General features: G+C 40.5%; 1 protein-coding gene across 3 annotated transcripts; it reads left to right on the plus strand.

Moving 5' to 3' along the window:
• The first annotated feature begins 250 nt into the window (after positions 1–250).
• fgd5b (FYVE, RhoGEF and PH domain containing 5b) lies at positions 251–22,372 on the plus strand. 3 transcript variants are annotated; one of them, XM_069539472.1, is made up of 21 exons: positions 251–427; positions 1,324–3,937; positions 7,774–7,927; positions 8,648–8,706; positions 8,801–8,831; positions 9,649–9,800; positions 9,986–10,142; positions 12,101–12,191; positions 12,301–12,351; positions 12,804–12,862; positions 13,161–13,232; positions 13,459–13,527; positions 17,145–17,228; positions 17,527–17,606; positions 17,762–17,858; positions 18,391–18,528; positions 18,683–18,785; positions 19,573–19,709; positions 19,829–19,954; positions 20,580–20,728; positions 21,293–22,372. In XM_069539472.1, the coding sequence occupies exons 1-21, from the start codon at positions 358–360 to the stop codon at positions 21,327–21,329; spliced, it is 4,530 nt and encodes a 1,509-aa protein (XP_069395573.1). In that variant the 5' UTR covers positions 251–357; the 3' UTR covers positions 21,330–22,372. The 3 variants fall into 3 exon arrangements, with proteins under 3 accessions (XP_069395573.1, XP_069395568.1, XP_019941925.2); XM_069539467.1 differs by having other exon boundaries at positions 19,829–19,927; XM_020086366.2 differs by having other exon boundaries at positions 328–427; positions 12,104–12,191.
• The last annotated feature ends 3,172 nt before the right edge of the window (positions 22,373–25,544 follow it).

The following is a 25,544-nucleotide window of genomic DNA, read 5'->3' on the forward strand; positions in this document are numbered from 1 at the left end:
TTCCTCCAGGCGCTGTGGATGTTGTGTTGAGACAGAATAGGTCATAAAAACACTAATCAGTCTTTAAATTCACCTGCATGAGCTGATGTAAACATCTGCATCACTGGAGTCTGGCCTGGAGCTACTGCTGTGTGAGGAGGGTCCTGACTGTGATGGGGAGGGGGTCGAGCGTCTTTCCATTTAGTTTCCAGTCGCGTCCAGGACGCACAGCGATGAGCTGAGCTGCGTCTCTCTCTCTCTCTCTCTCTCTCTCTCTCTCTCTCTCTTTCGGAGGAACAGAGAGCTGTGTTCAGAGTCTCTCTCTCTCTCTCTCTCTCTGTTGGACAGAGTTGGCTGCACGCTCCCCTCTTTCACTTGATGTGTATCGCAGCTGCTTCTTTGGAGCGAGATGTTGGAGCTGCTCGCTTCTTCGACAAAATGAACACAGGTGAGACGTTTATTTTGAAAAGACGGGCGGTTTTAAAAGCCTAGTTTCACAGTGGACGCGATAATTTAACGTAAAGCTTTTTGCGTAAGTGCGACAGAGACGATTGGCAGAGAGAACCGACTTTTAGATTTCTTTGATTTGATTTACTACTTTGAGTTTCTCCTACATTCCTGTGGATAGATGGTGAATCCAGTGGTGGCAATAACATATGAAGTGATTATTGAGATTATTGTAATTATCAGAGTAGTGATGGTCGACTTTATTATATTTCACTGTGGTTAAGCAAAACTAAAATCAACTCATTTTAGCTGCAAAACTCAAACCACTTGAATTCTCAGCCGGCTGCACTGCAGTTTACATAAAGTATGTGTTTTATAGGTTTGGTGGGTGAGAGTAATTTGCTGAGGTCATGCTTGATTAGCCTCATTCCAGGTTTCTCTCTGCAAATGATCATATGTTATGAGTTCAATTTATTATACACATAAAAAAGGCTCCAGGTTGTGTTTTTGTCATTATATTCTGCATTTACAATAACACTCTAAAAGCAGCAGCAGCAGCCTGAGAGGGGTTTCTCTCCCTTGAATCACAGGAAGTGAGTCAGGGAAATCCCTTAGATTTTTTTTGTATTCTATTAGAAAGAATAGATGCTATTCTTCTATTCTATTCTATTCTCTTTATCTTTAAGGAGCATTTTTTTTACATTTTGAGCAGCTTTTAAATGTTAACTAAGGGAAGCCTTCAGTAGTTGGTTGACTAAAATGATCAGCTTGAAATATATTTACATGTGAAGATGGAATCTTTGTGCAGTTTTAGGTCACAGGGACACAATACAAATGACCTGTTTGCTATTTTAAAGCTCATAATCTTACAGTTTCCTTTTCCTGTTGTTCTGTTAGACAGCACCAAGCCTTCTGTTGCGCTGACGACAAGATTTGTTTGTCACGCCAACCTGAAGCTGCCCTCCCCTCTCATGTCTGCACCCAGGGGTCCCAAACCTACCATCGCTCCGAAACCTAAACTCACACTAGAGATTAATGGCAACCGAGGAGTATGCAGTAATGGCAGCTCACTAACTTCAGACGGTGAGACTGATGAAGATCACGAGACCCAGAATGGTCTAAATGGAGGGATTATAGCAGAGGAACAATTTAACGCCACTGTCCTAAAAACACCACAAAAAGATTTGCAGAATGTGTCACGAGGGCTGGAGGACAGAGAGGTGACAGAGGAAGAAAAGGAATTGGAAGAAGACATGATTCAGAAGATGGATGAGGACTGGAGATTAACTGACAGTGCGTTAACAGAGGAGCCGGTCTCCCCTGAAACACTGTGGGTTAGTTCTGAACTTACGGCTGACCTCAAGGAGGTGGTGGAAATGATTGACGCAGACCTAACAGATGACATGGACGCTGAAGGGTGTAATGCAGGTGAGGCACTGGCTGAAACAGACGGCCTCTCAGTGGGAGATATTTCTGTTAATAGCATTGATGAGGAGACGAGCGGCTCTTCTGCTGAAATTCGAGACATTAAGGAGAGGCAGGAAAAGCTCCTCCAAATCAAGGAGGATGAAGCAGGCGACTGTACAGCAGATGATCTAACTGAGTCGCTCACAGATGAACCTGGTTTCCCCATCAACAAAAACAAGAAGGACACTGATACACAACAAGGTTCCCTGACAGATGGAGACGAGAGGCAGGAGGAATCTGTTTCAGACTGTGGCATCACTTGCAACATCCTAAAGTTGCGGTGTGGCCATAAAATGAAGGAAAAGGGTGAAAACCTACAGAACATTAGGTTTTATGACTTTATCCCTGAAGACCAGAAACACTTCTGTGATACAGCAAAGAAACATGTTGCCTTAGAGGAGGATTCAATCCAAGAGCCTTATTATGTTTCTTCAGATGAATTTATTAACAGAGAGATGATGGGAAGAAATAACAAAGCTGATGGAGTGCCAAATAGTCCACAAACACCTCAGAAGCTTTCATCTGTATCAGCTGGGAACTATGAGGAAACAGCAGAAAATGGACAAATCGAATGTGTATCTTTTGAGAATTACGTGAAAATTATTAACAGTGATGGATTCGGCTGTGAAAATGGTGAGAAGAACAAGGTGAGAAGAACATGTCAGAAATGGCAGTCTTTTAAAACTGAAGAGCACAAAGCTCATACAACAGAGGCCTTCTTGAATGATTTGGACTACCAGCCGAGGTTCAGGCTGGTGTCCATCTCAGTGCCAACGGACACTGACACCTCGCTGACCAAATCTCTCTCTGTAAGCCAGCTACTTTCCCCAAGCAACTCAGACGTCTTTAGAGATGATGATGATGACTTGGACGGTCACATAGTCCCATTTCTGGATGACACTACTGATACAGAGCAGGACATCATTGATGATCATGTTTACGAGGAGCCGGGGCACAGTGCAGAGAGTGAAAATATTTTTCCATTGGATAGAAAGCCGCCAAGGATGCAAACTCGCTCAATTTCGCACCATGTTAATAACAATGTGGCTGAGATAGGAATGCAGTATGTTCCGAGCCCCTACATGAGTGGATTCGGACAACCTGCTCTGAGCAGCAGTCCCATGTTAAACTCAGTGCGGCACAATAGCTACTCCAAACGCCACTATTTGTCCTTGTACCCCCGCTCCCTCTCCATGGAGGCACAAGACACACCTCTGTGTGCTTACAGAGACAAAGAAGAACATCAGAGACAGAGAGGAGCCATTTGTTCTTCTGGAAGCTTCTCCAGATGCTCACCACTGTCATGCAGTGGCCTGTCCACTCCAACATCTGTGGTGGATATTCCTCCACCATTTGAGCTGGCCTACATCACCAAGAGGCCCATCACGAAGAGTTCCCCCTCACTTTTCATTGAGGGAGACTCGTCAGAGAAAAACAGGAAAAAGAAATCCTCCATTAAGCGTTTCCTGATGCTTAAGTTTAGGCGGAAAACAGAGAGCAAGTCTGTGGTGGATGTCAGCCCGTGTTCCTCCAAGTCCTCAGCGGAGTCCAGCCACCACACTCACAGCAGACTGCTGGATTTAGATAGACACAGCTTAAGTAGGTCTCCGCAGCTCAACTCACGCTCTGCTAGTAGACATCAAGTTTCAATTGAGCCGACCTCCAACTTCTTGTTCTACAACGAAAGCAAAAGAAAAGGCAGCTCTGTGGCATTTCTCAATCGCAGCGTCATCCGAGTGGAGTCCTTTGAGGACCGATCCCGTGTGCCTTTCATACCTCTTCCCCTGACCAAGCCTCGCTCCATCTCCTTCCCCAACACAGATACCTCAGACTATGAGAATGTTCCAGCCATTAGCTCAGACTATGAGAACATCCAGGTCCCACAGCGGAGGCCTATTCCACGGGGACCTTTCACAGACTTCTTTGACCGTCCAGCCTCCAGTCGAGTCCTGTCATCTGCCAATGACACGGACGGTTATGTGGATATGAGCAGCCTCCCAGGGTTTAAGAGCAGAACTCAGTCACCTGAAGAGGAAACAGAAAGGTATGCAAATAAGACTATGGGCTCTAGTGTGGTACAAATCCATTGCCCATGTTGTTGCACCTATCTGAGCACTCATGGGCAGGTTGGTAAAATAATAATAATAATAAAATAAAAGAAGGTGTGATCAGGTGCATGGTTGGTACCTTGCTTTCTAGAAGAATTGGCAGGAAAATGTGCATTTGACCAACAAAAACCTGGTCTCTGGTTATTTTTATGATGCACTATCAAGATATTAAAAGAATATAGTTGTAATAGTGATGCATCTACATAGATTACCATTAGAAATGGCAATCCACCAAGGTGCAAGTACACCTGGCTTTTTAAAGCATTGGTTGATGGAGATTGGTTTATCACAAACCTTTTGAACTGTTCAACTGGCATAGCAAACATTTGGCCTTGCCCAAAATGCAGTTGCAACATGCTCTCTATAAACAATATCTGTATCTATCACCGACATCAATGGGTTTTATGGGATCATGAATGTTTGTACCAAATATCATGACGATACATGTAATGGCTGTTAAGATATTCAGTTTAGAACAAAGCAGTGGACAAACCAACCAACAGACTGATCATCCATACAGCCTTTGTTCAAGTGTGTGTTCATGTGTGATGCTGCTGGACATAATGTTAGTGATCCTTACCTCCTTTTGCACCAAGCATTGGTCTTTTTTTATTACTTCTACTGTGTAGGTTTAACAATGCCCCTGGGGAGGAAGATTTATAACTATTTATTACGTTGAGTCCCCTGATGCTGTGATCACAGCCGACAGGGTTGTTGTGATCAGTTTTCCTGGAAAGTGCTGTACGGTAACTTCCCCTTTTCATTGCAATGAGATCAGCAAACCCCAGCTGTGATGTGTCCCTGTGTTGTTGGGGCATGTTGGGTGGTGGAGGAGGAAACACTGGGGGTGGTGGTGGTGGTCCCCTCAGGTCGGAGTTAAAAACAGGGTGGTTTCATTCATAAATCATCTGCTTCGGTGCAGAAACAGCTTGTTGTGTTGATGCTGTTGGTGGAGCTTCTTGTTTGCGTGCTGTGGTGTTGTTTGTTGGTATGATCAGCAGTGCTGTGCTGACATTAACCCATCCCCCCTGCATTCCTGTTGGTGTGTGCCCATATCATACAGGCTGCTCAGGATGATGAATAGTCAGAGCATTTTGGAGTCATTGCTCTTCTCTAGCCAGTGAAGAACAACAAGCTGAGATACAATCTCAGTATGTTCTGTAGTCAGCAGTAGTTCACTGCAGTGGCTCCCTCTCATCCTGCTCACCATCCCAGTGTGTGGGCAAGCAAAACTGTACAATTGGCTTTACAGTTAAAATCTAGTTTTATGATGAAAACAAGATGAATAAATCTAGAATTTGTTTTCAACCTTAAATGCGAAGTAAAACCTCTAAAATTAAAATGGAAAAAATAACTGAAAGGAAAAAACATATAACTTATAATTGAGTTAAAATTTAACCAATCACATTCAGCTCATCAACAAGTGGAGAGAATACTGAACAACAGTGACAATAACATGAACAGGACGTCTACCCAAATCAACAAAAGAAGAAGAAAACTGGCTAAGGAGGTTGCATAGAGGCATAAAGCAACATTAAAAGAGCTGCAGACATTTCTGACGAGTACTGGCTGCTCCCAAAATGTGACAACAATCTCTCAGAGTCTTCATACTGTATGTTTGGTCTATGGAGTGATGAGATAAGCCTTGCCACATGAAAAAACATGTCCAAGAATGGCTAAACTTTGCAAAGAAAAAAAATCTATTCTCCCAAGACCACATTGAAACGTTATGTACAGTCTGATGAGACCCTGGTTGAACTTTGAACACACCAGTAAAAATAACTAAACAAACACCAGATGAAATCAACGATTAAACATGGTGGAGGCTTTTTTTCAGCCAGACCTGAGGCTTTAGTCAAGGTAGAAGGAATTATGATTCACTCCAACACAAGTCAAGTTCACCCCTCAGGCGAGAAGGCTAAGAGAAGTCTAAACCCTATTTCAGCACAACAATGACTCCAAAGCATAGATCCAAATCAACAAAGTGGACTTGAGTCATTAAAATCTGAATGTGAAAAAGATACCATGCACCACTGTTAACGTAAATTTGAGCAAATATGAGTTTTATGACCTGCTTTTCAAACACAAACAGTTGCACAAGTTTCACGTCATGTGTGCCAAGGTTTTATGAGCTAACACTAAACAGAAGAAAGTTGTATGATAGTTTTCTGAAAGAAGAGACTGTAATCAAAGAAAAGAAACACCAGTCCATTGGTTGTCTGGATATTTATGAAACTTAAATCTTTATTTTGCTGAAATTTTATTTGCCTTTATCTTCGAAAACGTCAAGTAATAATATTAGCAGATAGTTTGATCATTGGCAATTTTGCCCCATCATTGTTATCACTGTACCGTAGGCTCACAAGGAACCTGAGGCAAAAAGAAAAATTATCTATTTTTTTAATCTCCTTCTGTAATTTATCCCCATTGCCTTGAGCCTTTGAACAACATGGCAGGACAGTGAGACGTGACGGAGACAGTGCGAGTGATATAAAAGCCTAATATAGAAACATGTAGTTTGTGGTTCAAGCATCCCTGGTATCTCATCCAAAGTTAGACCCTATGAGCAGTAATGGGCCATGCAGCTTTAATGTGTGCGATGCAGAGATCTGAACGGCCCAATAAATCGTTCATATGTATCTAATTTGCATCTCAGTGGGATTCAGTCCATTGCTGCTGGGAGTGAGACATTGTGGGATCATTGTCAAGGCAATTGGTCACATAGAGGTCTGCCGCAATACTACTGTAACTTAAGGACGTGTTTTTATTTGCACAGCATACGCTCCCCGCTGAGCTGCACATTAGCATATTCATTTGGGCTCCCTGCAGAAGAGAATCTTGTCACATAAAACACTGACGTTCATCCCTGACTGGGATCAGTTGTCACCGTAGGCCTTTCAGGATGACTTTATCGGATTCTGTAGACCCATAATACTTTATCTATACATAGTTGCTGCTAATACTGAATGCTGTACATTTATTATAGTGATTTGTCAATAGACTATACAATGGCTTAGAGGGTTAAATGAATTTCATCTGCTTCACTTGAAAGTTCATAGGAATGACAGATTCTACAACAAATTTATGATGAAAACAGAAAGTCCATTTTTCAGACTAGACCAGTGTTTCCCAACACGTGAACCAAGACCCCCCAAGTGTTGCCAAGATAAATCTGAGGGATAACAAGACGATTGAAGGAAAAAGAGAAATAACATATTTCTCTTTCACAATATTTGTTGATTTTTTTTTCACAGATTCTTTTAATTATTCCTTTTGTCTTGTGTAATACTGGAAACTGTCACATCTCCCCTACCCCTAAAAACCCGTAAGGAAAAGGTTTGACATCTTTCTGACAGACAATTACATCTATACCACTCATGTCTATACATTACACGTAAAGCTACAGCAAACAACCTCTTAACTTTGTTTAGCATAAAGAATGGAAACATGCTGCTAATCAGCTTTGGCAAGAAAGCAAAAAAAGTATTTCACCTTGTTTAATAATTAAAGTCACCTACACATTAATTGTTGTATGGGAGTGAACACAGACATTCCTTCATTCAGTGGGTGACAATACATAAAGTTAAGAACCACCTTGTATTGTGGATATTTGAAGTCTGAACATGGTTGGTTGTCAGGAGACATTGCTCTTTACTTACTGCATTAGTATTATGTGTAAATGTGATTATATACAAACTGTCACAGTAAATATCATTGATATTTGTGTATCAACTGTGTGTTCCCTGTATTTCATCTGATGTTCTCCCTGCAGTGCCTATACAGAAGCCTACAACGTGTGTTCAGTGGCTGTCAGTCCACAGACCGGTTCAGTGGGTGATGTCAGGGGAGAGACAGCGGGTGAGGAGGAGCAGGGCCGCACCTCTGAGGAGGAAGATGGAGGTGCAGACAGCAATTATAACAGACAGGTTAGTTCTGGCTAATGTGAGTTGATTTTGTGTCAAGATGAAAATAGTATTAATGCATAGACCATTTGTGACGTGTTGAAAAATGTTAATATCCTGCCCAAATAGTCTCAGAGCAATGAGAGGACAGGATAGGGTTTTCCCCACCCCCTTAAATTGTGAGTCCCCCAACATAAACTCAGTAGTTCTGGTAATCTGATGCTGGGTCAGAGGAGAAATATTACAATCATTACAATATTATATATATATATACACAGATCCTGGTCATCATAGCACAAACGTGTGTGCCTTTGTAATGCAGAATTTATAAATTCATATTATGATTATCTTTATCACTGAGTAATTACTGTAGAATGTCTCAGCCTGTGAGTCTTCTATTGATATTTCCTACTCTTTCAGCAGGGACCTATGTTATCCACTATCCTTTAAAATGGTATTAAATCTGTTTTTGTTTTGTAGCATCTCTTTTAAAGAGATGGTTTCACATTTTTCTTTATGCTAGAAATGAAGACATATTTAAGAATTCAACCAAATAAAACAAAGTGTTTCACCTTGGGCGACTGCTTTCACAAGCCAGGATTTTAATGGAGGTTAATGGGCCACTACAACACTGTCCTCGTTATTCAAAGTATGATTCCTGCTTAGAGAAGATGTGGACAGAGCCAGCTTCAGCTCTTCCTAACCCCTGGGCTTATTACAAATTAATAATGCGATCATTTACAGGCTGATGGCCGATCCAGAGCCTTTTACGTAGCGAAAGAACTGGTGGATACAGAGAGATTGTAAGTTAACTCATTCCCCCTTATCAAACATATCTACCTCTCTGTCAAAAATAATCGGCTTGTCATTGAATTTTGGAAATGTTTCTGTTCACAGGCACGTGAAAGCCCTCAAGCTTCTTCAGGAAGTGAGTGTATTCTTATTTAATTTACTCAGCTAATGTGTGTGTCCAGATATTATATTTATTAATTTGTAATTCTTAATTTTTACTTCTATTAAATGCTGTTTATGTTATTTTTCATTTCACTGTCAGTTCTGAGCATGACCTCTAATGTTCATGGTCATAGCTAAGTACAAGTGTTAATTGCTAAAATGCACAGTACAAACAGTCTGCAGCTCTACTGGAGCAGGAACAAGTGCTGCTCTTTCACTTCCCTACCTAGAATCGCTCTCACTCTGGTGTGTGGATTAAGCCAGTGTCCTTGATATAATAGCTCATGTACACCCTGCTGTCAGATATTATATTGTTGTTCAGCTGCAGTAAGAGGGAAGAAAATGCAGTCTTAAAGGTTCCGTGTGTAGAATTTAGTGACATCTAGTGGTGAAGTTGCATGTTGCAGCTGAACACCCCTCACCTCACCCTCCTCTTTCAAACATGAAAGAGATCCTGTGGTAGCTTCAGTCATAATAAAAAGTCAAAAGGTGTTTTTTTTTTTCAGTTTGGGCTACTGAAAAAAACATGGTGGCCTCCAAAGAGAGGACCCAGATATAGATATAAAGTATTTAAATATAAAGGGCCCATTCTATGGTAAAGAAAACAACAATTTGTACAATTTAGACCAAATATTCTAATGAAAACATCTCTAAGATTATTTTATATTAGATTTCTGCCAATAGATCCCTTTCACCTAAATCTTACACACTGGACCTTTAAGTGAAGCTCTAAGTTTAGTAATATTTTCAGCATAAGTGATAAGACATGACCTTCCCATCTTATGTGCCAGGACTTTCGGGAAGCAGTGGGGGCAGCTGTCGGGGACGAGGGCGAACCTGTCGTGGAGGAAGAGAGACTTCGAGAGATTCTCAACGAACTACCGGACGTTTACACCCTTCACCGCAGAATCCTCAGCGAGCTGGAGAATCGAATCCGACACTGGTGAGACATCACATGTATACTCCTGCTGAAATAAGGAATGCTGGCACACATCCATGCAGCCATATGCCAAAAGTTAAAGGAACTTCCCCCCCTTCATCCTTCTTTCATGGTTCCACAGGGAGCACACATAAATATAACTGCTATATACTGCTTCTAACTCTTACGACTGTTTCTCCGCTCTACAGGGAGGAGAGCCAGAGGATCGCTGACATCTTCCTGTCCAGAAAAGCAGAGTTCTTGGTTTTTACCACCTACATCGGACACTACGACCGGAGTATGAACCTGTTGGAGGACAGCTGCCGGACTTCACCTTGCTTTGCTGCGATTGTTCACCAGTTTGAGGTCAGACTGACAGCAACTCTCTAACCCTAAACATGTAATGCAACACATAATGCACAATGCAACATTTAAAAACACACTTATGTAAATTTAGAATCAAAGTATTCACACATGTATCACAATAGTCAGAACTTTTGGAGAATAAAATGTTCTCAGATGCATCCAATGTGAAACTTTCCTTTCTATTATTATTCACAACAAATTCACAGAGCTCTATGAATTTTCTGCTCATTTGAGATTTATGTATCAACTTATGTAAAAAATCTGTTACATACATAGACATACTGATACACAAAGTACTTTCACACAAAGTCAGCCTCTATATGTTCTTCATCTTCGTCCTCCTCAGCTCTTCTCCTCCTCTCGTTGCAGCGTTGCCCTTGATCAGTAGTCTGTAAGAAAATACATTTTGGATATAGCCTGCATGAAAAGACAAAAACAGGCCCAATGGGAACATTTGGAATAATGAAAGTACTTCAACATAAATCTAGATGCAGTCGTGTAAGATTGCTGGTGTTTTAAATTAAAAATCACAGAGAGAAAATTTGGTGCCAACCTTTGATATTTGATCTTTCTTTCTTTTTTATTTGTGCACATTGTCTCTAATCTGCAGGGTCCAGTGTGTTTGTTATGTGCAGTGACACAAAAGTGTATGTTTTTCAGGAACATGGATGATAATGGCAAAGTGTGTTTGATGTATGTGTGTAAATTTATTTGTGTGTCTGTGAGGCGGGGGTGCTTAAAGCAAGAGATCCAAACATTGAAAAAAGGTCATGCTTGCAGCTAAATGAAGTCTTAATTTAATTTAATGGGAGAACTACACTGTGTTCTTGCATGTTAAGTGTTACAGTCATGACCCTCAAAGGAAAAATATAAACTTTATGTATTTTTTGGTGAGGAACAAATATGTTTGGCATGAGCCACTCAGAACAACAATGAAACACCACTGAACATGTTTTAAAAACAGGGGAATATTAAAATGTATGCTTATCCCAGCAGCTTTTCTGAGCATTTTAGTGAGGAGTTATAATTAACATCATTTAAATGCCTGGGCATTCTTACAGAAGATATTAAGTTGATATGTTTAAGGTATAAAGCTTTAAAAAACAGGATGTTATAATATGAAATACTTAAAAGATCAACAGGGAGATTTCTGCATCTGTTCAGGCTCCAGTCCAAACTAAAATATCTCTACGAGTGTTAAATGGATTGTCATGAAAACTGGATTAATGATGAATTGTGATCTCTTTATTAGAATAAGATCCAGAGGTTCATTTTCAAAACAATACAACACTCTTTATTGTCATGTGTACAATAAAACGGTTGTTTGGACCAGACAATGAAATTCTTACTTTTGTAGTCCTCCCTATGAGTCATCCAGTAACAAAAAAGCTAAATAAAGACTAAACACAATAATAAGATTTAGCACAAAAATAAAGATTAAACATACAAATTCTTAATTAAAAAATACATATATATATATATATATATATATATATATATACATATATACATATATACACACATACACAAATACACATCTGTATAAGTATGTATACACGATTGATATCCATTGTTCTACAAAGAGCAGCAGCAGCAGCAGCAGTCCCTCAGGATGAACTTTAAACCCTCATATCTACATCTAATGTTCATTTATCAATGTGACTGTGTCCCCACAACAGTAATATAAGTAACACATGCCCACACACACATAACCACTCATTCTGCAAAGCACTGTGGTGACCAGCAGCCTCATTCATGAATATGATTGGTGGTCCAGTGTTGTATTATTTACTTCTCAGTAGAACTTTGATTTTCTCTGGGGGTTTTAACCACCCAGGACTGTTTTAATGAATCAGATGTGAATTTGTTTGCATTCATGTGAACTTCTACAGTAAATGTGTCCTGAATGAACAGCAACGATGAAAAGACATGGTTGAATTTTTTTCATTATGTCTCAGCAGCAGAGTCCAGTTGGGGAAAAGGTTTCTCTCAAACATCAGCTCCTGCAGGTCATCGTGCGAGTTGCTCAGTATCGGATGCTCCTCACTGGTGAGGATTAGTGAACCCACAGGTCTCCTCTGAATAAGAATATAGTTCTCCTATAGTGGTTTGATCCTTGTCTCTTAGGAGGAATTAATTTATTTCACCCCTCTCACAGATTACCTGAACAACCTCTCCCCTGATTCCAAAGAGTATGAAGACACCCAAGGTATCGTAAACAAACAGCAGCCTCAGCTGCTCTGTGTCGCCACAGGAGAGCATTACCGGTCTCTTTCTGTCGCTGTGTGTTTACAGGGAATTTGTATGTGCTCATTTGGCATGGAGAGATGGCCATGAGAGAGCCAATTTAGATTTCTTTGTCTGTGGTGGTAAGCCACCAGGAAGCTATTCCAGCCCTCTTCTGTGTGAAGGCTGCGATGTGTAATTCATGAGAAGGCAAGTTGCAGCAACACTATCTCTGACTGTATCTTTGATAAGAGAGCCACCCGAGTCCAGACACGCAGTCACATCCACACTTGACTCACTCTGACTTTTATGTTTGGTGACTTTCTACACAGAAGCGAGGAATAAGAAACATCTCATGAATTATGAATATTCATTGTGACTCTGTCCCCTTGTGTAACATTAAATTATTTCTCTGTCTGTGTTTCTCTTGTTCAGCTGCTGTGGCGATAGTGTCGGACATTGAGGATCAAGTAAATGACAGTTTAAAACATGGGGTAAGTATCATGTGTTGTCATTTGTAACTGCTGAATCCTGAAAAGAAATTAAACATATCTGCAAAATCCACAAACCTAGTACTTCCGATGGTGTGGTTTTTATCAAAAGAGTATAATTCTTTATATCTTTAAACTGAACCCCTTTTGGATCCTCTTTAGTTGGTGTTATTACATGATGAATGAAAACAGCCCAGCAGAAGAAAAAGTCTGACTGCTCATGCTTTTTTTTGTCATTTCTCTCATCTTGGCATCCTAATCCTCTTCTGTCTTTCTCCTCTTTTCTCTCTTTGTGCCTCAGGAGAACTTGTTGCGTCTGGTCAACATCGAGTACAGTGTTCACGGCCAGCGTGACCTGCTGCAGCCTGGCAGGGTACGACTCTGATAACAGCATTGTTTCTGTCTGAAGCTCGCCAGTCCACCCTGTCTGCCCTGCACCACCCCTGTGTTGGCCTTTACTCAGTCATTCAGCCGGGAATCCCCACCCGGCTTGAAATAAAAACAACGTTAATAATTGCAGACGTCCTGTATGTGTCATGACCAGACAACTTGAAATGTTCAGTTTGATTTAAGCCTCTGTTTCTTTTTGTTGTTGTCAGGTCTTTGTGAAGGAGGGCACCCTGATGAAGGTCAGCAGGAAGTGTCAACAGCCAAGGCATCTGTTTTTGGTAAATACTTCCTGTTTTTATTATTTAAGTTAAGAGATACCTGTTCAATGATTTTTATGTTTCTGGGTCCAGACTGAGCTGTTAAGAGCTGAGGTTCCTCACAGGATGTTTGTGAATGCGGACTTCCTGAGCCAGGTCTTTACTGACAACACAGCGAAGGTCAACACCAGCTCCTCATAAACTATAGAGTCCATGTACATGTGTCAGATAATATTAGTCCAGAGTGTCTTCAACATCTATGTACAGTGCTTTCAGCTCACTGAGATCATTTGAGTTCAAGGGCCTTCTCAGACGTTGCATTAACATCCGTCTTGGGCGATGTCCTCATGGTGACTAAAATCTTATCTCCTAGAACCAGCACACACAGACACACACACACTGAGTTCAGAGCCATTTGTATAGTTAAAAAACATACTTAAGACTTTGCAAAGGCAAATTATACACATTTTTATTTGCATACAGAGCGGCGAAGTGAAATCTGATCACAGGTGGAGATGCTATTTCCAGGTGTGAGCTGATGAACAGAAAGTTGTGTATTTGTGATCGGCTCACCCGAGACAGATGTTAATACCAGGTCTGATCAGGGCCTAAGTAGGAGTCAAGCAGATGTGGAGGAAGGAGATGCACATCCTTCCCTATTTGCCAGTGCTCATAGTGCTCAACAATCAACAGGCAAAATACTGTTTTTAGAATATAGGACAAGATGTTGAATGTCCCTTGTACGTTTGAAGGTTTTCTGCAAAATATAAGTTACCAGCTACCAGCAGAGGTTAGCAGGTGTTAGTGGCCACCAGCGGAAGAAGGATGGATATAACTTCCCTTAGTACCTTAGCGCCATCAAGTGTTTTGGCCTTGTAATCAACAATAAAGGCTGAACTTGAGGGTACACTGTGGCTAAAGGTAAATCTGACTGGCTACTGGTTTGTATGGCAGTACTTTGAAAGCCATGTGGCTGCTCAGTAGATCAGACATCATTACCTCCATGTCTTTTTAAACGCTTTCCCATTTTAGAACAAGATGGAGAATATCCCTTGTATGTTCTGCCGCACTAATTAATGCCTACCACTGGTTGATGTTATCGGATGTTTGTGACAACCAGCAGATGTTAGGAACATATCTTTAGTTGTGTAAAAATACCCAGAATTAGCTGTATTGGATCATTTTCAACCTGAAATACATATCTTATAAATAAAGTTGTGAATGAAAACTAAGGATAGTTCATGTCCTTCTTCACTGCCAGGTCAACACCAAGTAATGAATTTCACAAAAGCAACAGTTGATCAATTGTGAACCAAAGCAACAGCCTGTATAAGATAAGAGATGCCACTACAATATTGTAATCAAGAGAGTTTAAAAAAGAGATTGGAAAGATTAAACGCCTTTGCAAATTACCCATAGAGCATCATCAAAGCACACCGCTTCTCCCTCCTGTGGCGTCTTTGAAATTTGCGATCTGGGCTTGACACTAAAATGCTCGTAAATGTCTCTGCTGGAAGAATGTTGGTTATCATCACTGCATAACTTTTTATCCTGCAAGTTTATCCAACCAGCTGCTGCTCACGTGTTTTTATCTGTTATTAATATTGGAGACAGCATAGTAAAACAAGTCTGCAGGAGCAGGCTGGCTCCTGAAGCAGGTACTAAAACATACAGGGACAGTGAGTAAAATTATACACTGGAAAAAATAATAATACAGAGGTTAATGATGCAATTTGATGTCTATTACCTCAAGTATCTCAGTCATTTATGATCGTAAAAATTGAGGCAGGGGCTTAAACTGCATAGTTCCCCTCCAGTCACATTTGAAGACATATACAAATGGTCTGCTTGGAATAATAATAAAAAAGTGCAACCACTGATTTTAAGTAATCTCTTCAGGACAGACATCAGTGAGATGTCTGTCCTCAGTGCACATGCACAATAGGCTGCAGGATTCCACATCACACTTGTCATTGCAGTTGTGATGTCACAGATCCCACTTGTATCTGTGAAGGTTAAATACCTGAAAATCCCACTAGTCAGTTAGAACTGAAGATGCCTCTAGCATTAAAGTCCAGATATCTATGTACACGTACAACTCCTACAACATCCCACTTGTACATATATGTGTTAAATTCATGTGGAAAACTGTCTCTGATGCAAACAGCCTTCTTGCGTCAAACTTCACTCTACATCATTCTGCAGCTAGACTGACACTATATAGCATAAAATGTACCTCCACCAAAGTCCAATAGTCCCCTTACATTCAAACTGCATTGCAGAAGAACAAATTCTCACAATTCTTTTGAAAGGGATATAAACAAAAAGTCTGCTCGACCCCTCTGTCTGTGCCAAACTTTAATGGATTCTTTCTTGGCTCATATCACATCCTTCCACCAAGTTTTATGGAAATCCTTTCAGTAGTTTTTGTGTATTAATGTGGACAAACAAATCAAAGTAATAAACGCATTTTTAATTTGAACTTTGTGTTTAACCTCTTAAAGTTGCAGTGTGTAGAATTTTGTGATATTGTGGTGGAAATTTATCTCAAGATGTGAAATAAAGAGTTTCTCAGACCAGAATTATCTTTGGGTCTTTAGAGCTCTGCAGAGGGTTTCACACTCAGCATGAATGCTCAGAGTGGAACCACCCCGGATAGGGAAAGAAGAAGGTTTTATACAGTCAGGTAAACAGGAAACATTAGAGGCAACTGTTACTGAGTAATGGCATGAAAAACTGAAGCCACCTATAGTCTGGTTAACACAGGAAGCTGTCTGCTCTTACTTCTGCATGAAAGAAGAGGTTTGCTACTGCAAAGATCAGGGTCAACAAGAGGATCATCATCAAGAAAGGACATGAACTATAAAGTTACATCTGCCAAGTGCATAGCAACAGTCCTGGCATTGGATAGTTAAGGGTAAAACAGTAAAAGTAGTCTGTCTAGTTTCGAAACGTCCGCTTCTGCACGTAAGCCAGACAGTTCCGCTTATGCAAGCACAATTGTGTTTTTATATGAGTTATTGTTGAACACAGCACACGAGCATTGATCAGACATAGGAACGAGTTCAAGCAAAGGTCATATGCAAGTTTTCCATTACAATATCTAGTGTTGAAATCGCATGTTGCAGCTGAACACCCCTCACTTCACCCTCTCCTTCCAAACATGAAAAAGAACTTGTGGTAGCCTTTAAATGTAATAAAAACTCAAAAGGTGTTTAGTTTGTCCAGTCTGGACTAATGTAAAAAACATGGCAGCCTGCGTAGAGAGGACCCCCTAAATGTAAATATAAAGTATTTAAATATAAAGGGCCTTTTCTGGGGTAAAGACTAAAAAAACTACAATTCATATAATTTAGATGAAATGAACTAGTGAAAACATCATGAGGATTATTCTACATTAAATTTCTGCCAATAGTTCCCTTTGACCTAAATCTTACACACAGGACCTTTAAGTGTAAGTGAGTGTGCGTGCGCGCGCCTATACTCCCATCTATTGGAGAAAAGCTGTACATACTTGAATGATGAAGTGTAGGCAGATGATTTATTTTATCCTTATAATTGATCCATACATCTGCATTTAAAAATGTCTTGAATATTCCTCAGATGAACAGAGTGATTCATGTTAAATCTCTTGTCAGATGAACGACGTGTTGCTCTACACCTACCCTCAGCAGGATGGGAAATACAGACTGAAGAACACGCTGCCTCTCACCGGGTTAAAGGTCCGAGTCTTTCATTGAATCACCGCATGCTGTAATTTTAACAGAGGGGTTCTCAGGGGTTGAAAATGTATTTAAAGCTTTTTATAACAGAAACACAAACTATAATCGTGAAAATATTCAGTTAACCATAAAGGCTGTAATGTTTTTGTGGATATGGTTAAATGGTGCTAACAACAAATAACAGGAAATGTGTAGAGTAGAAAATTTTGTTCCTCAGTTATCAGACTAGTAAATGTTGCCCTTTGCTTATTTGTCTCTCTCATGTTTTGTCATTCTGACTTTCTGATTGCTTACCCAGGTCAGTAAACCCATCATAGAAAATGTCCATAATGCACTGAAGATTGAAGGAACAGACATCTCCATCACTTTGTCTGCAAGGTGGGTCATTGTTTAAATGATGAGTAATAACTAGAAATGATGCAAGGTTTCTCATTATCAGCGCTGGTTAAAACATTTTAGCATATTTGGTGTTATTCATTTGTAAGATCAACTCTGAAATGATATAGTATTGAATTATTTTGTGTGTTGTGCAGTTCTTTCATTGAAAGAGAGGACTGGTTTTACACTCTGAGCCGCGCTGTCACCGAACACACCAGAGGATCTGCAGCATTCAACAGCTGCTCAGGAGAAGTGAGTTAACTCTGTCTCTGTTTTCATCATTCTCTGCGGTCAAACTCATCCTCAACAACAACAGGGAGACTGAGGCAGAGGAGTCCAGCCTTCAACAGATCACTCAACCATTCCTGGAATATGCCTGTTGGCTTTATAACACCACATTCCCCATGGACATTTAACTTTAACTAACACAATTAATACAGGTGGTTAAAACAATTGCACTTTCACAAGAACATTGTGCCGACCACATTAGTGGTTCGTTTGAAACCATGTGTTCCTTTAAAGAAGTGTGGCTGCATCATCAATGATGCAAAACATGTCAATATGGTGCACGCTGAATTATCAACACTCCATTCAAATGCTAATGCTAATGTTATATGATGCAACACTTTCGTCAACATGATGCTTCTTTGAACGCTTCCCTCTGTCTGTGCAGCCACTGGTCTTTATTCATTTCACAGCAATATGAGACACAACATGCAGGTGTTTGAAATTGCTGTCTGTGTGTGTGTGTGTGTGTGTGTGTGTGTGTGTGTGTGTGTTTCAGGCCAGAGATCGTCTGCCTCTGTCTCTCGGAGAGAAAGCTCCCACACTCGTTCCAGTCTCTCAAGTGATGATGTGTATGAACTGCACGGCAGATTTCAGCCTCACTCTTCGTAGACATCACTGTCACGGCTGTGGGAGAGTGAGTCACGCAAATAAAACACAGGGCTCTGTGATACTTTTACTATCAGTATTACATTATTATATATAGACAGGGTACAGCAAACTGTGCTTTTGACCAGAGCACAGAGTGTGTTGGATGTTTTCATTGTTCCTGTGGTAACTGGATTTTGCAGATTGTCTGTCGAAGCTGCTCCAGGAACAGATATCCACTGAAATACATGAAGGACCGCATGGCTAAAGTGTGTGATCACTGCTACAGTGAGCTAAAGAAGAGAGGTGGGGAAATGCTGCTTTGTTTGTGATCAAATTTTTTTATTGCCATTTAAATCAGGTAAACCAGACCCACAAAAACTAGGTCCAGAGGGACTCTGCTTTTATCAATCATTTTGTCACACAGTCTGCATGTGAGCCCCCAACGTTTAGAGTTGCTATTCTTCCTGTATCCAGAAGAGGGAGTATGGTAACACACTACATGGAAACTACATCACTCATCTTCATCATTGGCATTAGTTTTAAATACAGGTGGAGTCAACCATTGACAGTTAAAATACAGGAAGTACATTTGAAAAATAGAACTAACAGTAGATAACAGTTATAGTTCAAGGCACACTGGGGGTAGGAGGAAAATCGTGTCAATTGTTTTTCACTGTGATAACTGTGATTACGTTCTTCTTGGTTCAAATCCCAGTTTGACAGTTTGTGTGTTCTCCCTGTGTCTGCATGAGTTTTCTCCAGCTTCCTCCCACAGTCCACAGACATGCAGATTAGGGTTTAAATTAATTGGAGACTCTAAATTGACCATAGGTGTGAATGGGAATCTTTATAGTCTTGATGCTCCCTGTGACCCATCAAGTATTAGCGATTAAGATAATGAATGAATGGATGGATGTTCTTGAATTCATACTGTTTTGTTTCCACTGTTAGAATCATGTAACAAAAATGGACTCTGGTGCAGTAAAGATCAGACGATCACAGTTAACCCTCCATGCTCTGGAGTTTGTCAGTGTTGTACTTTTGTAGCTTTTCTGTGTTTTGGCTGATATGAAGTTGTATGCCTCTGCAGGTGTAGATGTGTCTGCACTGACAGGTAAAGACAGCCCTCGTGCAAACCGCTCCAGTCGTCCAATCTCTGCTGTGTTCCAAAACATTCATCCGCCCAACATCTGGAGGCATCGGAAAGGCACCGTCTTCTTCAACCAGGTACAACTTTCTCTCTCTCTGTGAAGGAGCTGCGCTCACTGCAGAGTGTAGAGTTAATGCTGTGATGTGAATGTCATTTCTGTTATGTTTTGTAGAGTAACAGTGCTCCTGTTGTGCAGGTGACAGTGTCAGAGGAAGGCTCCGTTAGTGGCAGTCTACAGCGCAGCAAGAAGAGCAAGAGGAACTGGAAGAGACTGTGGTTCCTTCTAAAAGACAAGGTGCTTTACACCTACCGAGCTCAAGAGGTGAGGGGAAACATGCACTCCCCTTTAACCTACTCCACTTTCACGCATGCTCAGAAATCTGGACATTTATGTGAGAACGCAGTGAAGTGAGCCCATGTGAGAAAACAGCAGGAAAATGTCTGGAAAATTCACGAGAAAGCAAAGAGATGTTTCCAACATATGACGAGCGCAAAACTGGAAGAACACAAATGTCTCAGGATGAAAAAGAGGAGCCATACAGGTTGACGTTGTTTGGAAAAACAATGAGATTCTAGAGCTTTACTAATTCTTTCTGCAGCAGAATGTATACCTCATGTCCTGCCTCCTACATGCTCTACCAAGATGCCAGCCCTCTTATGAATGTCCCAGAAAAGTTCTTGTCATTGTGAAGGAATCTGACCCAGACATTATCCTGCATGTGAAAAAGGCAAACTCTGGAAAATGTCAGGACACAATTTCTGGAGTTCATGTCTGAAAACAGAACATACTAGTTCATGTTCAGTCACTCGAACAAACTTTACATCAGCTGTAGTTTTAGTTGAAGCCACCACTCAACTAAAAATAAGTAAAAGAACAAAGTTACAGTTACATCCTTATATCTTTTAATTATCTTCTTTTTTCCGAACTAATTTTTTTGTATCTGCAGGAGAAAGTAGCATCAGAAAGTTTGCCTCTGTTGGGTTTTACCGTGAAGCTGCCTGACAGACACGAAGAGGAGGCCAATGTCTTCAAGCTTTACCACAAAAACACTTTGTACTACACCTTTAAAGCTGAGGACAACTACACAGCACAGAGGTGAGACACATGCAGAACTGAGAGCTCATTATAACATAGTTAGAGTTTGACGTCCAGGCTCCAACTTCATCACTCCATATGGTGATGTAGAGATAATGGGGAGTGAAACACCTTTAAACTGCAGGTGGTTGCTGGGGTGGAAACACAGGGGGAACATGCAAATTCCACACAGAAAGACTGTGAACCAGGATTCGACCCGCTAACCATCTTGCTGTGAGGCGTCAGTGCTAACCACTGCACTCTGCAACTTAATCGCCTTGGACATGATACACTTGTTTTTAAAATTCAGGAGCAATAGGTAATAATAGATCAGTTTATGATGTCGGCACGCTATAGCTCACCTGGTACCATGTTAGTCCCCAATTCTCTCTGCCCATTTTACACATAATGACCTTTCAATAAATGCCTGAAAAAATTGCACTAAATAAATACAGAAATAATGGTGATGTAGTTGTATGCTGTGGTAACAGGCACAGGATTGGTAGTTTTTAGGTGAAAATACATACAAACATTTGAGGTTGATGCTGTTTCTTGTTCCTAATTTAGACTCTGCTCCTCATACAGGTGGGTCAATGCCATGGAGGAGGCCACAGTTTTATAGGATCAGCTGCTCTGGCAAGTCACTGGAAATAAATGTCTGCTGCCTTTCCTCTGCCAGATACTCCTGTCACCGACTGTGAAACCAAAAATGCTGGACAGGGAATGAAAAAAAAACAGTATTTGATTATGTCTGGAAGTTGTAACTTTCTTGGCCTGACTGAGGAAAGGAAGACATTTTGTTCTATGCACGGGTACACGTTCACCTACTTTGTCAGCTGCTGTTACAGCAGGTGTGATGCTGAGAGCCTCAAGAGGCGATGGCCCAGATACCTGCCAGTGTGGAACATTGCATCCGTCTGACCTGTATGTCTCATCAGCAACATTCCCCCAAATCAATGGATTGGGGATTTTTGGAAAAGAAATTATAAATATTCTATGATCTCTATCTTTTTTTCACAATATCCGAGATTTCAAAACATTGCAAACAAATGTTTTCAGTAAGATTCAGTCATTTTTACTGTTGTTTTCAGGGAAGTGTAAAAAAACAACAAATATTTTCACCTCACTTAGAAATGCCTGAATCTGGAACACCCTGATTTTTCAAAAATGTTTTAGTTATGCCTTTGTTTCATTGTGAGAGATTGAATGAATTTATATGACTAATTATTTGAAGCACAGGCTGAATCAAAGAATGAGTAATTTTATATGTATAGAAGTGTCTGTAGCTCTGCCATGTACTGTATTGTTGGAGACGGTGCTGCCAGTGAATAGTTTCTATGCTTTTTTTGCACTTACATGAAGAGGAATGAACCTGGAAAAGTGATAAAGGCCGAAAACTACAGCCTCTGTACTTAAATTACTTAACATGCTCTTCTGTTGGGAAATTGTGGAGTAGTACACGGGTTCCATATATCTTTTTTTTAATTTAATCTATAACAATTATAACATAAGTTCATATTTGTATAAAGACTCTGTGTCCTGTTGTGCAAAGATTCGTTTCCCTGATCACTGGTTTCACTTATGTGCCGAAATGGTGTCCTGGACTTTGTACTGTATATTTCTAACACTATTATTTTAAAATCAAGTAAAGGAAGCTGTACTGATGGAAGTTGTCTGTGTTTTATCCTCCTCATGTCCTCTAGATGGCAGGTGATCTAAACACCAAATAACAGGAGGCTGTAATTGACTTCCTGTCACTGTGTCCTTGCTGATGGAGCTCGGTACTTATACATTCAAAATGGAAACACTCCCCCACTATGCTGCCAAGCTGTTTGCACTCCGCTTGTAGCACCTGCTATGTGAGTGTATCGTGTCTGTGTTGGCCTGTTCTGATGAAACTGCTGGCATGTGTATTAGAGCACACTCTGAGCTGCTCTGGAAGACACCAGGGATGCAGTGATACGCAGACCAAAGCGCCATGCGGCCAGAGAAAGGCCAGGACTGTTCTGCTTCTCATCTCCCCCTGAGGCTTCCTGACCCAGAATAATATCAGGCGGAAAAGTTTTCTTTCTGGGGCTCCTGAAAAGTTGCAGACGTGTCGTCCTACATAGAGGCCAGTCCATTCATCACTCTCTTCTCCCCCTCTAGCCCCAATTCTCTGCTCTCTCTCCCTCTGTTGAGTTTACCATCTTAGTTGTGTTTTATTTGCCTTTACTGCTGTTGGTTAAAACACAATACACATTTTCCTTATGAATAACAAAACGTATTGCGACGCACTTCCTGTATATACTGCAAACTTTCTTTTTAAACTAATCTTATTTTAGACTGAAAAGGGTGTTTGATTTTTCTTCAAATCTCAAGAACAAATCAATTCATAGTTTACATAACTATAAAAGTGTTCTCTGTGTACTCAATTGTATGCAAACCAATTTATTTTCATATTTGTATTTACTTCTGCTTTTTATCCTAGTTTCAGTAATGAAACAGGAAATGGCATCGCTGAAGAATAAACAGGTAAAACAGGAATGTCCAGTCACACTTTTATTGATTCTCTGTGCAAATGAATTAAAACAACAAGTAATGAAATGCAATGAGAGCTCGCAGTGGGATGAATGGTGGAGGCTTTGTTCTTTTTTTTTTTACAGTGGGGCAGCAACAGTGTCATAATCCGAGCTTAATTCAATATTGCCGCGGGCAGGAACAATGCAGAGAGAAGCAAATAATCAATCATAAACACCCGGCCTACTCAATGAGGTTGAATGCATTCAGCTCTGTTACATGTGCACAGCCTCGAGACTCATTAACGCCCGAAGAGGTGAAGCATTATCTGAGCTCAGCTGTGGCTTTTTTTCTTTTTCTTTTACCTAAGATGCTCTGACAGCAGATTCGTGTGAACGTTTTAATGATAGATTCACACGACCACAAGCCACGAAGGCAATGCGTTGCTTCGGTAGATGTTGCGAGTAACAACAGCGAGCCTTCTCATCTTTTTGCAGTCTTGTGTGGGCAGCAGATCCTCAAGAAAAATAGGAAGATTTCATTACATAATACCTGGATTTAAATAAAAATACAAAAAAACAAAAAACACGAGAGAGAGCTGTGAAAATAGGTGTGTCAACTTGACATTGGCTTGACAGTTCTAGGTCTGTGCCATTTCTCTTGCTTCTCGGCACCCCTCAGAGTTGGGGAGAGGGAGACGGAAAAATATAATGTGGAGAGGGTGGAAGAATAGCAGGACGCACTCTAATGTCCCACTTTGCAAACTCTTCGCAGCCCACACTGCCAAGTCAATGTTACACCTATTCCATCTCCCCTAAAGCTTTAAATAGCCCACTCTCCCTCAACGGGAAGGAAAAAACTCACAGGCTTCAGCACACCCTGCACCTGACTGAACATTTATTATCCCCCTAGCCTTAACATGGAGTCTGCATTGTGCTTTCCATTCTCCTGCAACACAGACAGAGAAACAAGGAGAAACGTTGGTCAGCAGCTCTGGTACCTTGTCTCCAGGGGAGTCAAACTCTGGATCATTTGAGCCAAAAAAGTCAGAATGTTGTTTTATTTTTCCTTTTATACTTAAAGGTAAAGTGTTTTTGTTATCCTGCCTAACTTAAAATTAGACAATTACAGCAAAGCTGTAGCCAGCAACCAGTTATCTTAGCTTAGCATCTAAAAGGGGATATAGGGCAACCATTGATGACATGAACCCACAACTACACAACTAATAAAGTAAAATTCATGTTTGTATAATCCAGACATAAACTCGAAAAAAAAAGGCCTTCATTTATATATAGCGCATTATGGGATGAAGGCCCTATTTCTTGTCTGGTAGCAGTTGCCAAGCAACCAGTGAAGACTCCAGTTAAAGACCTGAAACCAAACATATAAACACATGAAATACGCATTTCTGGTTTTAACACAGTTGTTTTTGTATAAAGATGTAACGTGATCAATTATGTTAAAACACGATGGTGGATTGTTATGCTTTTGAGCTAACGTGCTGGCTCAGACATTAGAGCAAAATCAATCTTCACACCTAAATCTTAACCCCTTAACATAACCGCTTGTCCTGCAAGATTCAACCACGTTTCTTAATCTGCCTATTTTATAGATGAGGCTTTAATGTTTGAAGCCTTAGTGGTGCAAAGAATATGTGACAGTTTTCCATTTTGTCTGAAAATGTTCTGATCATCAGAACATCAGAAGATAAAATAGGATAAAATATTCTTCTTTGTGGAATTTTCATCTCTCTTTTTGGCTTGAAACCCTCTAAAATGAAGCATTGTCTGCTTTTATGACCCTTAATCACAGGTTAGGATCATAGTGCTGATATCATCAGTGAGAAAGTCAACCAACAAGTGATCTCTTCTTCTCAGCTAATTCACATTATCTTTAGGGGCCCAGATAATATTAAAAATATTTAAAAGTATTTTTCTTACTCTTTAATCATTGTGTTATGATTTATCTTGGGAAACGGGGGGCGTGGTCACAACCCCCATGAAATTCCCAGATTGTATCACTACACTACAATTTCACCTGGAAATGTTTTCAGTTTCTCCCGACCGTACCACAGACATTTAGAAGTATGCTTCAACTCCATGCATATAGGTTTCTGTGTTGCTCTTCATCGGCCTCTCTCTACATGCTAAATTTAACATCCGCCTGTTCTACAACCTATACATCCCACAGGTGGATAATGACGGAAGATGTGTGTGTGGGTGTTTGCTCAAGGAAGAAGAGAAGGGGAGGCTTGCTTGGACTTTGAATGTGTGTCTTTCAAAGTCAAAGAAGAGTCAGTGAGCAATGAAGTCTTCCGTGCACACACACACACGCTCAC

The sequence above is a fragment of the Paralichthys olivaceus genome, chromosome 2 (genome assembly GCF_024713975.1).
Source record: "Paralichthys olivaceus isolate ysfri-2021 chromosome 2, ASM2471397v2, whole genome shotgun sequence".
NCBI classification, from domain to species: Eukaryota; Metazoa; Chordata; class Actinopteri; order Pleuronectiformes; family Paralichthyidae; genus Paralichthys; species Paralichthys olivaceus.

Excerpts from the sequence above, each read along its gene's own strand:
- fgd5b (XM_069539472.1), top strand. The coding sequence starts at position 358 with ATGTGTATCGCAGCTGCTTCTTTGGAGCGAGATGTTGGAGCTGCTCGC. Across the intron at positions 428-1,323 it reads CTTCGACAAAATGAACACAG|ACAGCACCAAGCCTTCTGTT; the intron begins GTGAGACGTTTA and ends TTGTTCTGTTAG. Across the intron at positions 13,233-13,458 it reads ACCTGCTGCAGCCTGGCAGG|GTCTTTGTGAAGGAGGGCAC; the intron begins GTACGACTCTGA and ends TGTTGTTGTCAG.